Source organism: Simochromis diagramma, unplaced genomic scaffold (genome assembly GCF_900408965.1).
Source record: "Simochromis diagramma unplaced genomic scaffold, fSimDia1.1 OVJJ01000293.1, whole genome shotgun sequence".
Classification (NCBI taxonomy): Eukaryota; Metazoa; Chordata; class Actinopteri; order Cichliformes; family Cichlidae; genus Simochromis; species Simochromis diagramma.
Window position 1 is genome coordinate 18,939,488 of NW_024386801.1, and position 15,487 is coordinate 18,954,974.

The window sequence follows — 15,487 nt, forward strand, 5'->3', positions numbered from 1 at the left end:
AAGAGGGAAGGATGGAATGATGCGAAAAGAGGGAAGGGAGGGAGAAGATGGGAAGGAAAAAAAGAGAAGATGTGGAGGGCAGGTGAAGAGTTAAGTTAAGGTAGGATGAAAAGAGAGAGAGATGGGAAGGAGAGAGAGGGGAGGAAGGAAGGAAGGAAGGAAAACAAAAAAATTTGTAAAAAGGATGGAGGCAAAAAGGAGGAGAAAGGAGTAGGCAGAGGGAAAAGGTAGGAAAAGGTGAGATTAGAGGGAATGAAGGAAAGAAGGGTGTGAATGTAGCAGCTATGAAATCACATGAGTTGTGTAACAGTTGTGCCCTGCGTTTTGACCGATGACTGTATCGTCATTGGTTTTGACAGGTTTTTTTTTTTAAGGTGCTAACCAGTAACGTCCTGTGAACACATTTATCCACCCGTGTTGATGTTTGAGGTCCCACATTAAATGACATAACGCACACAGACCCTAACCACTCCGACATCTGTCTGTCTCAGGCCAGTTCCTGTCAGTCATCTTTAGTGTAAACCTGAGGCAGTCGGCCTCCAGCACACTCCCCGATGGTGGAGGTCGACATTTTGTCTCTGCTCGCTGATCAATAGCGATTCGCGTGCTCATCACTTATGGAGTCATAGGCGTCTCCTGGGGTTGGTTAGCTAGGAAGAAAGAGCGAAAGATGATACTGGCTCTTTGGCGAGCTTATGTAGCGGGTTGCAGAACACATTAAAATAAAAGATTTCCTCACATAGACTCACATTTATAATTTTGCTGGTTTACAGCTCACTCTGCTGCCTTTTGAAATAAAAAAAACAAAACAGTACTACTATTGCTGCTCTCACTGCTCTGTGTGCCAACATACACACCAGACATGCACAAAAACATCACGTTGGGAAAATCGTGACGCTCAGATGCTAATTGATTTCAATCACCATGTTACCATGGCAGCAGAGAATCACAGTTAATGTTTGATTGCAGTAAGAAGCGGGGTCTTCAATCAATAGAGCTCCCCATTGCGGCTCCATTAAAGTGTGTGTGTGTGTGTGTGTCATGTTTTACTAATGTTGTGGGGACCTGCATTTGTGCTCACACTATGGGGACATGTGTTCCTTATGGGGACAGAACGCAAAAAATTAAAATGACTGAAAGTGAAGACGTGTTACAAAGTGAGGGTATGGTTTGGGAAAAGAGCAGTAGCAAGAGTGCTGTGATGGGCTTTTCACGACGTTTCAAAGAGGGTGATGTTTCTGTGCTAGTAGGTATTGCTTACATTGTAGACAATGAATGTAAGTTAATGGAAGGTCCACTGAAGGCATGGATACATGACTGTGTGTATTGTGTGCCAGGAGAAGGGCGGATGGGCTGAGATGATGTCATCCCCCAGTGGGAAATCTAAGAGTGGAGAGAGAATGGTGCTCTTAAACATACATCACACAGTATTGAAGGATCTGGTGCTGTGTAGTGTGTGCTGTGTAAAAATATATATCTATTTGACAAATGTGCATTTTGTGAAGTCACAAAATGCACATTTGTCAAATAGAAAAGCAAATTCTGCATTTTGAAAACATGCCACCTATGACTGTGGCACCTTTATGTACAATATCTGCAGTATTTCCAATAACTATAGATCTGTCTCTGACTTTGCTGTCATAGTATTTTGGCACCACTCCCTTTTGCCAGTTTGAAGGGTTTGCAGTCTTTCACCAGCATTTCACTGGGGTTCAGGTCCAGATTTTAACTCGGTCTGCACTGAAGTTTAATTGAATCCTTTTTGAGGTGTTCAGAAGTGGCCAGATCGCCCTGGATAAATAAAGGATGGTGACCTATTTGTGCTTGGGATCATTCTCCTATTGCATTGCACTTGAGCTTTAACCCATAGAGTGTTGACCAGATCTTCCGCTTAACATGAGAAAGTCCTGTTTCTAGCTCAGTGCAGAAGTGGCGTCTTGCCCCCCCCAAACACACACACATACAGTCCACAAGCCTCAGAGTGCTTCGCTAACTGACTCGGCACTGTGTGCATCGGTTTCTGGCAGATGTTTGTGTCTGTGTGGGCTCAGTTCCTGTGAGCTCTGCTGGCCCACTGGAATTCAGGAATTCACACACACACACATAGGGCGATTATTATTAAGCTTTTTTGCTTTTTTTATTTCAACCTTTAACTTTCTACGGAAAGTTGCCTGAACACATTTTTTGTTCTGCAGTAACTCTCTGCGTCACATTTGTGCTTAAAGTAAACACTAAATGGGAGGAACACGACACTCAGTGTGAGATGCCTTGTTAAAAAGTACGACACAGATCTGTGTCTAAAGGTGAAAGTTTTTCTATTTGTTCAGTTCTGCAACAGTTTAAAGTTGGGCAAAAAACCCTGGCGCCTTTCACAGAACGTTTGACGAGTCTTGCACAAATTTCAGCACATTGTAGACTTGATTAAGAAGTCAATTTCAACTGGATTTGGAACAATCTTTACTCAAATTTATCCGATCCTAACATGCATGTCTCCACACAGAAAGGCCCCGGACTGGATTATTACTAGGAGCCCACAGCGCTAACCACCAGTACAAAAGTGATTTCTTTTAAGTATAAGATTTTCATGCATATGGTGTTTATCAGTTATTTTTTTCCGCCTGCATATATACTGACACTCTTTAGCACCTCTGCAGATGCAGATTTGACGAGTTTCTGTCCAAATAAGCAGCTGTTGATACACACAGAGTGAAAAAGATGATTATCTTCCTCTATCTTCCTCAGATGTTGCAGGAATTCAAAATAGCAGCTTTGCGGTAGCAGATATAAAATCCTGACCTTTAAAATGTCAGGATTTCAGGAACTGAGAACAAGAACTGTTTGAATCTCTGGCTTCAAACAGCAGGGTTTGAAAATGATTCGTGAGCCCTAGATTATTATTTTTTGAAAACTTGTGTAGGTTGAACTTTCGATATATTCTTTTACATTTTGTTGAGGACAATAATAAGGTGTGGTCCTCATCTGAGGTGATGCTTTGGGAGTGTGTGTGTGGGCTAAGCTTGCTATGATACTGTAGATCAAGAGTGAGCCTGCTGAGAGTAACACTGTGCCTGCAATCCTTAAATGATCTTCAGTGACGAGTGATCCTGGCTTGGAGAGTCTGTGTGTCTGTAAGGAGGCAGAAAAGACTTGATGTGCAGTCACAGTTCAAAGTATAATTAAACCCTGTAGTTCCCATTCTTCCACTTGAGTTTTATTAGCACAGCACTCAGTTTTGGGACGGGTAAGAGTGCACCTTTTGTGTTGAAAGATTGTACGTTAAGTGTGTTTATGTGCGTTAACGGTGCAGGGGGACTACTGAGGTCTGATGTTTATTGCTGGTGTATTGGTGAGAACCGACTGTGGGAGAGGAGTGGGTGTTACTGTTTAGACCTGCAAGACTAGTTGAGCTTCTCATCTGCATTTAATATCTTGGATGTGTGCCTGCCGTTCCTGGCAGGTTTCTCAAACTTTTCTGTGATCCTGAAGACTATCCGACTCCTGTAGTGCCTTCCTTGCAGCAGCACATTAATTTATTTGCTACACTGCTGATGTAAAACAGTTCTTATTCCAGTTCCCACACATTTGGAATTTAGTTGCAGTGTTGGGAGGAGGCTAGGTGCGCACAGGCGCATGGGAGTGCAGATGTGAACGAGCAAATGTAGCTGCAGGTTGATAAACTTATATAAAAATTGGTTTATATTTGGCTGTATACAAGATGGAAGCTGTATCTGCAGGTGTAAAAATATGAAGCTAGTGCAGATGTGTTTTAAAACTGCAATCTCTCTAGTGTCCAGCAGGGGGACGATCCTTTGGTTGCAAAAAGACATTAGATGTATGTAAATCTATGAGACAAGAACTCTACTTATTACTTGAATTATGACTTGGCAAACATTTTACTCATGATGTCGTGGTCTCAGTCATTCATTTCAACTCTTCCTAAACACAATGTGATGTTTATTTTGTTAAGTAGCGTCCCATTTAGACAAGCTAACTGATTATAACACATGTAGCACAGTCATGAACTTTTCCAGACATCACCCGACAGAGGTGTGTGTAAGAACGCAAAGGAACATTGAACACTAGCTGGTCTTTGGCCTGATGTTTGACTGTGCTGATATGTGAATAGTAGAGCTGGGAAACACCACAATATTTCTCTCAGGTTTGGCTAATATTGCGATTTTGAACATTTTGTTTTCTTTTGTTACTCTGGCTGTTACGGTAACATCTATTGCACCTTTTTTTTTTTTTTTAAACTGCAAATTATGTCCTCAAAGTTAAACTTTAACAGTATCTGCTTTATCCAAAAGAAACATATTTTTGCTGAGCCCTGAGAGGAGTTTTTTTTGTCTCCAAACGTAGTGGATAATTCAGAAATGTGCTGGCTCCAAGTGTGCTATTGTTGTGTGCTACACAGAAATTACTTGATGTGTAAAAAATGCTAATGGCAGTATGTAACAGTGTGAGTCAAGGGTGCATCTGCATTGTAAGAACATCTTGGTGTGCAGCGTTCTCTTTTCAGTGAGATCCGTCTCTAATTTGTCACATCTGTTTCCAAAATTCAAGATGGCTACTTTTCTACAGTACGCAGTCTGTTTTAGCAACCAGCCAACACATGTCATATTACAGTAAAGTAGCAATCTAAAGTGTCCACTTAGCATCTAATAAGTGTTATTCTACCCTCTATCAGGTCAAATAACATCATATAAACTGTGGTGCACCATAATTGCTCTCAAACAAGGATGCACAGCATGTGTTATGATGGGTAACAATTTGAAAAAGAGATGAAGCTTCCAGCAGTTTTGTCTGAAATTTTGTTTTTATTTTGCCATCAGACAGACAAACAAATATGTAGACTTATATTTTGCATTTATCAAATTGGATTGCACAGGGTATAATTTAGCACACAACATTTGACTTAAGAAGATTTCTAATAATCTGCCTGAAGTCAATAAAGCCTGAGGCAAACGTTAATGTTGACCATATTTCAACTCAAAAACAAATAAATGGATTTAATATGATTCTAATGCAACAGCTAATGGATATTTGCAGCCGCACTGCACACTTGTCAACATCATTGAAGAGATGGCGCTATGGTTTTATGGGAAGTCATAGTGGATAATAACTCGGCAAACAATGTTTGAGAGTACCCGAAGTCTTTTTTTTTTTTTTTAAGGGACGCAAACAACAAACCTAGAGTGTTATTCAAGCGCATGAAGTCAAGTTATTTATTTATTTAACAAATGCAATTCCATTAATATTTACAGCTAAATATCTTTAGAATTATATTTGCTTGTACACAACAACCCGGCACCATTAGCTTTCTCTTTCCTTTAGAGCTGAAACAAGTAGTCAGTTAGTTCATCTCTATAAACAGAAGCCTGCACAATCAATAAGATAGGGATTCATTTTTGCTTTGTGAAAGTGCAAATACTGAACAGTCACAAGAAGACCTGAAGAGGAATTGCAGCTATAGTCTGAGCTTTGAGACTATAGCTCAAATATATCTTTCAGCACTGTATGGAAACGGGGCATGGAAATCATAGGGATTAAATGCAAGTAGAAAACTGGTTTAGATGTCTGGTGGCTTCACAGGAAGCCGGAAAATCCTGGCTGTTACCTCAGAGGCTGATTCTTCAGATAAGCCGATGGATTCCTATCCGATCAGTTAGTTAATCTGTAGGTATTTTATCAACAGTTATTTTAATAGCTGATTTTTAAATTGATTCAAAAACTAATTTTGAATTTTGGATTGGTAGGCAGATTAATCAGTTTAGGAGCTTACAGGAAATCCTTCTCCTTTTTTTCACTACTTTCTGTCAGTCTCCTTCTCTTTAATTATCTATTTAGGAGCCCTGTTTTAAAACATCTGCAGTTTTCCTCCACATGCGTATCCGTGACCCTGGGCTGAACCTATCCGGCAAGTCAGATGACTTCCACGCTCTCATTAAGACATCTTCTACTCTTTCAGTCTCTCTACTTTTAAACTACAAGCTCATTTCTCCACCATGTCAGCTTACGTCCTTATCTCAACACGCTGTCAGCACTTCAGATTCAACCATGTCAAAACAAGACGTAACAGATGTTCAGCCCCGTCCTGTGCTTCGCCTTCCTTCCACCACTTTTGCTTTCTATCATCTCATCTCCTCCCTTCTCTTCCATACCCGACTTGTATCAATTTCCAGCTTCATCCATCATCCTCCTTAATTCTGTCAGCAATAGTTAGAGTAGATGTTGAACATACAGTTAAGGTCATGTCCAGCTATATTATTAAAGGCTTTTGTTTTCTAAAAGTCATCCAGTTCCTCCCCGAATGATCTCACCGCGTGCAGCTGTTCGAGGAAATGTCAGAAACGATTTTTCCATCTCCCCCCCAAAAAATGTTGGCAGCGAGGTCGCAGCTCTACCATGTGTGATTTGTGACCTTGACTAGTTACTTTGACCTTTGCACCATCCAGCAGTCTCTACCTCCTTCTGGCCAGGAGCGTCCAGTGTAACCTGCATGAACTCTCTGCAAGGCTAAATGCTGAAATGCAGGCGAACAGGTTCATTTTCTGCTCTGGAGACTTGCAGTCCGCTGACTCGGGCAAAGGTTTAAAGGGAAGCCAGTGGTATTAGCTTTCGAGGCAGCAAAGCAACACATATATATATTTGTGGGGCGGGGACGTCATTACCCGAAGTAGGGATTTGGATTGCCCTTTAAACTCCTAATCCACAATATCCTTTTATTTTGGTGACATCTGCAGTGTTTTTCAAACGGTATTTCCCAGCGACCACACGTCGGGAGCTGAGTTGTAGTTTTGCTCTGTTTAGGCGGCGACGTTTTCTTCTGCTTATTGCTGACAAACTGATTTTCCTTCAGGAAGCCACCTGCCAGACATCAAAGGAGATCTGCACACTTTGTTGCTCTGGGTTCACTGAAGATTTGATTTGATTTCAGTGTATTTAATTCCCTCTTCACTCTCTGCTATAGCGTTGTTTGATGTGTAAGAATGTATCGTGCAGTTTGCCAATATGGAGAAATGTGGAAAGATTCTTCAGTCTCCCCCAGGCTCCTGCGTCTCCTTGTCATCCGTTCTCATTGGGAAATATGCATGCTTTTTGCCCTCAGTGGCTCATTTTTGGCCTGTGACAGGAAGACATGCCGACAGCAGTCATAAGTTGCTGCTTTCCAGTTTAATGACTCTCTGAGTTGGACTGGCAGCTGAGCTCAGCAAGCTGCAGAGAGCTGATGAAGACGAAGCAACTGGAGAACTGAATGAAGGCCACAGCAGCTGGGCTCAGCAGCAGCTTTACAGCGATGTGCAAGACTGTGCTTCATCTCATTGTGAATCAAACCTCTTCGTTATGCTGATAGAGTAGGCACACACTAGTCTGCTCAGTAGTTATCCAGTAAATTAAGATGTCAGACTTCTTTTTTTTTTTTTAATGCTGTGAGCGGTGGAGATTAGAGAGAAAAGTGTGAAAGACACAGCTGAAGGTCCCTTGGAGTATATGGCTGCCTGCTTCACCAGGCGAGCTAAACTGGCACATCTGCATATGTTTTTAAATGGCACTTTATATGAAATTAAATCAGTCTGGACTTGGCATCAGTAAGGATGTGCAGCAGTGACGATTCTATAGTCTTTTGGGCCTCAGGCAAAAATTCACCATTGAGCCCTTATAGGATGCTTCTAAAAATTAAATGCTAATAACATTCAATTAAAAAGCTCTCATGTTATAGAAGTAGAATTCCTCAAAATCCGTTCCCTATTCAGTGTTTACTACTTCCTTTTCCACGTGTAATTACGTCACATTTATGTGTGGCTGCATGTGTCCCTCAGTGTCTGTCCAGAGGGGGGAACTAAGGTGGGATGAACAAGATGTAGCTTCTATTGTGTCTCCACATAAATGGAGGCATGCATCCACTTACTCAAAGGAAAAATAAATGTTACCATTTATGAGGTTATCCTTTGCAGAAACCTTAATAACCAACTAGTTTGTGATGAATAAATAACACATCAGACTAAAACAATCAGCTGCCCCTCCAAGTGAGAGTCTCAATCCACGGCTGTAAACTCAAACTCCAGCTCTTGTTTTATTACAGCACAGTGACACGTGTGCCAGTTCTCCACCTGCTCCAGGTTCATTTAGCTGACGGTGTATGTCCAACCACAGAGGAGGGAATCACTGGAGAGACATTGGAATTAAATTGACCTGAACAGTGAACTTGCTGGTAAGGAAACGTGTCACGTGAAGAGCCAGGGCTACCTTCTGAACTGAGACGGAGCCTTTAAAGTGTCAGCAAAGGGGTTGGTGTCGCTCTCTTGGAGGACATAAAAATGCCAAAATGAGGTTCTAAATCTGGGTGGCCCATCCAAGTAAACTGTGTGTGTGTGGGCAGGAGGGGCTATAGTGAGGAACAGTGTAATTGCATCAACATCCATAAATCAAGCCTTGGATTGCATTTTTGCCATTATTACTCACATCGTTGTGACCACAGTGTCAGGGAACTTTAGTGTTTGTTTGTATATTTGTGTAAAAACACCAGAAATTCCCAAAAGGAAACCAGCACAGCGTACACGCACCGTGATGAATACTGACTCTATTTGCATTTCTGCATAATAGACTTGAAACTTTGACCTTCTACCTATTTGAGCAGCTCATTAGTGTCCCAGCGAGTGATTGCATCAGTTATCTTAAGTCCCAGGCTCTCTGTCATCTCTGCCTGTCTCTCAGCTCTGCCTCCTCTGCCTTTGCCCTGTCTTTCATCCCTCACAGTTCACTTCTTTGTGTCTTACAGACACTCGGCTGTCTGTTTCCTCCCTGTTTGTCTGTGGGCTGCTGCAGACTCCTGTAGGTGTTCAGGATTACTCCAGACAAGCAGGAGGGAGAGGAAGGCCTGTCTGGAGCGCTCAAAGGGCGAGTGGCTGGCTCATCCTCTCCTCTCCTGTCTTTATCTTTCTGTGTTTGTCGGCCACATACTGTACACATAGCTCAAAGGACAACTAAAGGAAGCTGTGTTGCTAACAGCCGCCCTGACAGACGTTTGACTTTGGCTGTCTGGTGCGTATTTGTTATATCGTAGAAAAAATGGAGAAGGCATGAGAGAGATGTAGCAGATTTGAAAATTTAACCAAAAAAAGAGAAAGTAAAGAATGAAGGAAACATTGAGGTGAACTGGCTCCAGAAAAGAAAAGAATAGTTAGTTAAATTAACCTTGAAGTATTTCAGTGGCTCCATCAAACGGATGCAGTCTGAACACTGTCGAGATTTCTGGCACAACTTCACCTACTTCTCAAGCGATAAAGTCCAAACTAACAACACATGTAGTGTACAGAACAACTTCAGAGTTTGACAATAAAGCTGTTCTGTATATTATAAGTAATGCTGGAGCTTTGATTGCCCAAGGAAAAAGCAGTTACACATTTAAGTAGAGAGGTAAATATAAACCGTTACCATCAGTTAAAAATCAGGTAAAAAATGCTGTATATAAAGAGTTATATTAATCTAGTGCAGCATAGAAGTGCTATAGTCTGTTTCTGATCGTGTCCCAGACACAATATACAGTATTGTTGTTTGTGCAATTGAATTTAAAAGCGGTTTGTCTCCCAAAATCATTAATCGATGGAAGAGCACTTTAAATTTTCAAGTGTGACATTTGAAGTTTGTGTGTGTGAAAGATTGAGAGGGAGAATGGAGTCCTGTGTCCACTATCAACAGGGAAGTGGTGAATTACACCATTGTGCTCTCATTACAGCCACTTTTGTGTGGAAGGTGGCAGCTGTTAATCTTGGCACACAGCTACAGTACTTGGATTATCTCACACGCGCACACACACACACACACACACACACACACACACACACACACACACACACACACACACACACACACACACAGAGTGTACGTGGCTCTGATAAGCTGTGGCCAGTAGCCTTTAAATTCATGCAGCAGCTACTGTTCCTCATTGTTTTGAATAACTATCAGCCCACTATCAGTTCTCGACTCTCCCTTAGCATCGGGCTCTTGCTCTTCTTTTGCGGCGGCTCTCATAGTGGTTCCCTTTACGATACGAAACAGAAAGCCCATTGAGTCGGACTACTGTGTCGCCCTGACTCTGATGACCCCGTTGTGACTCAATGTACTTGGAAGTGTTTGACGCTGTGAGGGCATGAACTGATGTCTGAAACCAAAAATGTGTCCGTCTTAACCGCCTCCATCTTTCTCTCTCTCCCTCCTCTAGTTGGGATGTCCTGAGTCAGTCCCTTGGTCCCTGAGAGCAGCTTGCTGATGGGACCTGCTGCGCCGCCATGAGCCTACAAGATGGCGGCTGCAGCTACACCAGCAGCGCCAACATGGCCACCATTAGTGGCAGCATGCGGCGGCGCCTGGAGGACCAGGAGTTCACCCTGCGCGTCTATCCGGGCTCCCTGGCTGAGGGCACCATCTACTGCCCCGTCACCGCCCGCAAGAACACCACTGCTGCTGAAGCCATCGAGTGCCTCATCGAACGGTTACACCTGGACCGTACCAAATGCTACGTGTTGGCCGAGGTGAAGGAGTTCGGTGGGGAAGAGTGGATCCTCAATCCCGGCGACTGCCCGGTTCAGCGGATGATGCTGTGGCCAAGAACCGCCCTGGAAAACCGTAGTGGCTTGTGCAGTGGCGAGGATTACCGCTTCCTCCTGCGGGAGAAAAACCTGGATGGATCTATTCATTACGGGGGCAGCCTGCAAATGTGGCTGCGGGTGACTGAGGAACGAAGGCGCATGGTCGAACGGGGTTTCCTCCCCCAGCCTGCAGGGAGCGACCCACCTTGTGACCTGTGTGCTCTCCCGGAGCTAACGGAGCGCGCCCTTTTGGAGAGCCTCCGTGCACGCTTCCGCCAGGAGAAGATCTACACTTATGTTGGGAGTATTCTTATCGTGATTAACCCCTTCCAGTTCCTGCCAATCTATAATCCCAAATATGTCAAAATGTACGACAACCACACGCTGGGGAAGCTGGAGCCCCACATTTATGCTGTGGCAGATGTGGCGTATCATGCCATGTTGCAGCGGCGGAAGAACCAGTGCATAGTGATTTCTGGTGAAAGTGGATCTGGGAAGACCCAAAGCACCAACTTCCTCATCCATCACCTGACAGCCCTCAGCCAGAAGGGCTTTGCCAGTGGGGTGGAGCAGATCATCCTGGGAGCGGGGCCTGTGTTAGAGGTAAGGAACTAAATTAGAAACTAAACTGCGGTTAGCATTTTGCCTTGTGACCAATGGAGGACACATGGGTGTATTTTTAAAATGAACAGTGGCGTTTTTTTGATACCTGACTGTCTGATTTCATTTAAAAGGCGCAAAACTTAGTCTAGCAGTCATCTTCCACTGCACAAACTTTACTAAAAAAAGGTAAACAGCATAAAAGATGGATGTAGCTAGCATGATGTCATACATAACTTAGCTAAGTCCTGTTTTGAAGCTTTGAGTTAACCAGTGAAACCACACTAGCTGAGGACTTGTCAATCAAAAGTCATTAGCCAATGAGCATACTATGGATAATCCTCATTTCTCAAATTGGAACATGCAAAATTTGCAGAATAGACTGTATTTTGAATATAGTATTTTGGGTCATACTGATTCTATTCAGTATGTCTCTAAAATAAGTGACTGATTCCACTCATCAGGTGGACTTTCAGCTGCCTCTGCAGCGAGTCCCTGCTTTTCCGACTTTACTGTTGGAATGCACTAACTGAGTGATGTCACTCTAAGTTCCGATATTGGACTTCTGAAATAACTGGAATGCCCCATAAGTCTAAGATGAGTATCTGACGACATGTAAAGTCTGATTTGAAGAGGATTGCTACTCTTTTTGATGACATTTGGTACCACAGCCCTTTGCAGCTCGGCAAATGTTGTGCTCACTAATAACGTCTGTCTCGTTACATGGTTGACTCTGATTGGTTGGTTTGTAGAGTTGTCTGAATCGTGTCGCAGGGTGTGTTTTGTGACCAAGGCTGCAAATCACCCACTGATCCATAGATCTAGACATTCTCTCTGTCTAGATCCCATTTGGGTTTAAGCTTTACTGCATTTACTACGTTTTTTGTCACTATTGTCAACTTGGTGTAAAGCTGTGCAGTTCATTTGGGCATCGAGACTAGAAAGGTTTGATAGTTAGAGCAAGACTCAGACCCAAAATGCTTCAGAAAACATCATAAATGTTCAAGCTGACTTGTTTTCAAGATGAATATGGTTCATATGTTGTTCATTAAGACACCCTGTGTGTAGAAAGGAAGTGACCAAAATAAAAAGGCCAACGAAATCTGTAGAGAAGTCAGTGGGAATTTTTTTTTCCCCTCTGGTGATGGAATGTCAGCTCATGAGACCAGGCATGAAATGGATTATAGAAATGTCCCTCTGAAGCTGGAATCCCTTAACAGGCAGGAAACCTATATTTAGCATCAGCTTTACCACATATGACTCCTTATACTTAATATTTATTGTGTGACCTAGATATGTTGTTTTTCTGCAGTGTCCAATCTCTGCATTGACAAGAGAACGGGGGGAAAAATAATGGAATGCTGCCTAATCTGCTGTGGATTATAAATCAATAATGGATTATGGATTATGGAATTTCATTGGGAATTCCATGTTTGGTCTGTTCAAGGGCAGCATGTTCTCTTTAGCCTAAACATGACTCTGTGTGGGATATGTGCCCACCCGTAGTTTGTTGTTTGCTGGCAGCCATTTTGTTCCTCAGCTCACAGCTTCCTGTCAGGATGTATGGGGATGTCATGTCAATATGCAGCTGTGCATGCTGACACCACATGCATCCCACGTGCAAGTCTGTACAGTAAAATAAATCTGCTGTACACTCAGTCAGAAATACGGTTTGTCAGCTGGAAATCATGAATCACCTTTAAAGACCCCCACGCTGCCTCTGGGGAAAGAAACCTGTTACTGCAGCTGGTTTGGGGAAAATAAAGGTTTCTGGTATGTGTGAGACGCTCATTCTTGTTCCAAATTTCAGAAAAAAATCTTTGGAGAAACACAGTTTTCATGTGATGCCTGTATGCAATACCTTACATGGCTGAGAGGTTTTTGTGCACCAACAGAATGAAGGTTATGTTACACGTGTCAGAAATGCTTTTTTCTTTTTTAGCCACATAGCTGTGGTTCAACACACAACTGCTTTGATCTGCAGGCTGACTGAATACCTGTCAGAGCTCAGTTGCCGGGGGCGACATCACCACAAAAACTGACATGCTCTTTTTGTTTAATAATAACACTGATAGAGGAACATTACAGTACTCTCTGAGGAAGTAGATACTATTTGGCTGCATATGTGCTTTATTATGGAGGCTGTGACTGTGTCCCATGTAATTACTTCCCTATCAATCACCTGTCTGACTGTGGTGTGTCAAAAAAGGTGCGCACTAGGAATGTTTAAAGATTAAAGATTTTACACTAATACACTTTTTTGGCTTAAATACTTCTAAATACTGTCGGTGCTTCTGTCTGAACAGCAAGCATGAGTTTTACTGTTGCTACATTATGTTGCTCATAAATCATCTGAGTAAAAAATTAGGTTGAAACAGGTATGAATAGATGCTAAATGTTCATTTTAAATTGTCCTCAGTCCAATCATTGCAACATTTTAAAGATCACATGATATAAAGTAAAATGCTAGCTACCAGAGCTGTCAGCATTTTAGTGTGAACCTACACCTTTACAGTAAAATACTGTAACAACTTTTAACATTCATCCAAGTCAGAGGGTCTGAAACCTGTCCTAGTTGTGATAGGCTGAGGCGCCGGTTACACCCTGGACATGTCGCCAGTCTTAAACATATTTAAATAAAGGACATTGGTAAAATCCCGGCATCTTTGATCACCAGTAATCAGTCATTTATTTTTTTGGTATCTTTTTCTTGTCGATGGATTTCAAACGGTAGAAAACAAAAACTCATCAACAGAGGGGCCAGCATCTAAAAACTGTTAAATACCAGCAGCTGTAGTTTGTTGTGTTACCAACCAGATGGCATAAAGATCGTTTTTCTGTCACTTTCAGAACACACAAATTCATGTGGCTATCTAATTTCTTTAATCTGACAGACTCTTGTAAACTGGCGAAATGTCAGATTAAACCAGCCGGATTATGATTAGTGAGCATTTTAGAGATGCTAGTAGGTGGATTTTGTCAGCTAATTTGATGAGCTGCCACTCGTCATCCTCAATATGAGCTCACAGCATTTACATTGGTAGAAGGCCAAAAGACACATAACAGTAACAGGAAAAATAAGAAGAAAAATGTTGAATTTCTCCAGGGGTCACTATAGCTAAACGATGAAAGAGAAGCATGCAGTGCCATTACATGTAAAAAAGAAACTATGCGATTCATGTAGTGTAAAAGATGAATCGGTAGCAGTTATGTGTCACATGGCATTAAACCAGCGTGCGAAGAATAGCTTTTAATGTGTTTAAAATGAGAAAGCAGGAAAACATCGAGTGTTTTCTCCTTTCAATGGGAAGATCGGCGCCTCCCCAATATAAGGAGAAGCAGATTTCTGGGGTAAAAAGTTTACCAGCAGGCAGGGCACAAGAGTGCTTTGGTTCCATTCTTTGGTTTCCACAAGTTGTAATGGCAATTACAGAACCATTTGCTTCGGTCAGATGCTGCTGCTGCACTGAGGCTTTGTGGTGGTTTGAATGTGCGCCTGAGGCAGAGTCAGGCTGAAAATATGAGGTCAGAGAAGCTTATTAGATTGATTTCAAATGCATGCCGGTCCAGATGAACTATTAAAATTCTAGCCACTCTGTTTGGTTCTCAGTAGTTTTATCTCCCTTTTGTTGAACGTCTTCCCTCTTCATGCCTGTAAATTGGATACTGTCTAATACAGTGCATAACTTTTCTAATAAATTACTGCCAGAGCTCAGTCAAAGCTGCCTGTTGTATAGACTGAAAAAATGCTTTGGGACCAATCTGTGACTTTAGGCCAAATAAATCAAATTAATGTGTATTTACCACCCAGCTTCCACATCTATGCATGACATGTTCTGACGGATACATTTACTGACCAGTTAAGTGTTATCCCCACATGCTGGCTGCTGAAGTGCTGACCTCACAATCAGAGGTTGACTAATGGGGGATTTTTAAAGGCTGATGTAATGATGATAACAGGAAGGACAAAAAAGTGATAACCATCAAGGCAATTTTGTGATATCATTATGGAGGAAACAGAGCTGCATTCAAACAGTTTTCAGCTTTTACAGAATTTTTTTATTTTTTTATTTTTTGTCTAATGTGTTCGTAATATCAGCTCACAATTTACAGATCAAACAAACTGATGTGTAAATCTGTTACTGTTTGTTAAATGTTTTCTTCCTGGATTAAAAGCAAAGCCCATGCAGATGTTTCTTAAAATTTATTCTTTCCAGCATTTGCCAGCAGGGGGCGACTGCTCTGGTTTCAAAAAGAAGTCAGATTGCGAAAAAAAATCTGTGTGAAAGCTGATTTCA

At 42.1% G+C, this 15,487-nt stretch overlaps 1 protein-coding gene across 6 annotated transcripts in view; it reads left to right on the top strand.

Moving 5' to 3' along the window:
- LOC120730158 (unconventional myosin-IXAa-like) overlaps positions 1–15,487 on the top strand; it is a 157,537-nt gene that overhangs the window by 26,690 nt on the left and 115,360 nt on the right. For all 6 annotated transcript variants that reach the window (XM_040026339.1, XM_040026344.1, XM_040026341.1 and 3 more), the window contains exon 2: positions 10,223–11,192. In XM_040026339.1, coding sequence (XP_039882273.1) covers positions 10,290–11,192 — 903 coding nt within the window. In that variant the 5' untranslated portion in view covers positions 10,223–10,289. The remainder of the gene's footprint in view (positions 1–10,222; positions 11,193–15,487) is intronic.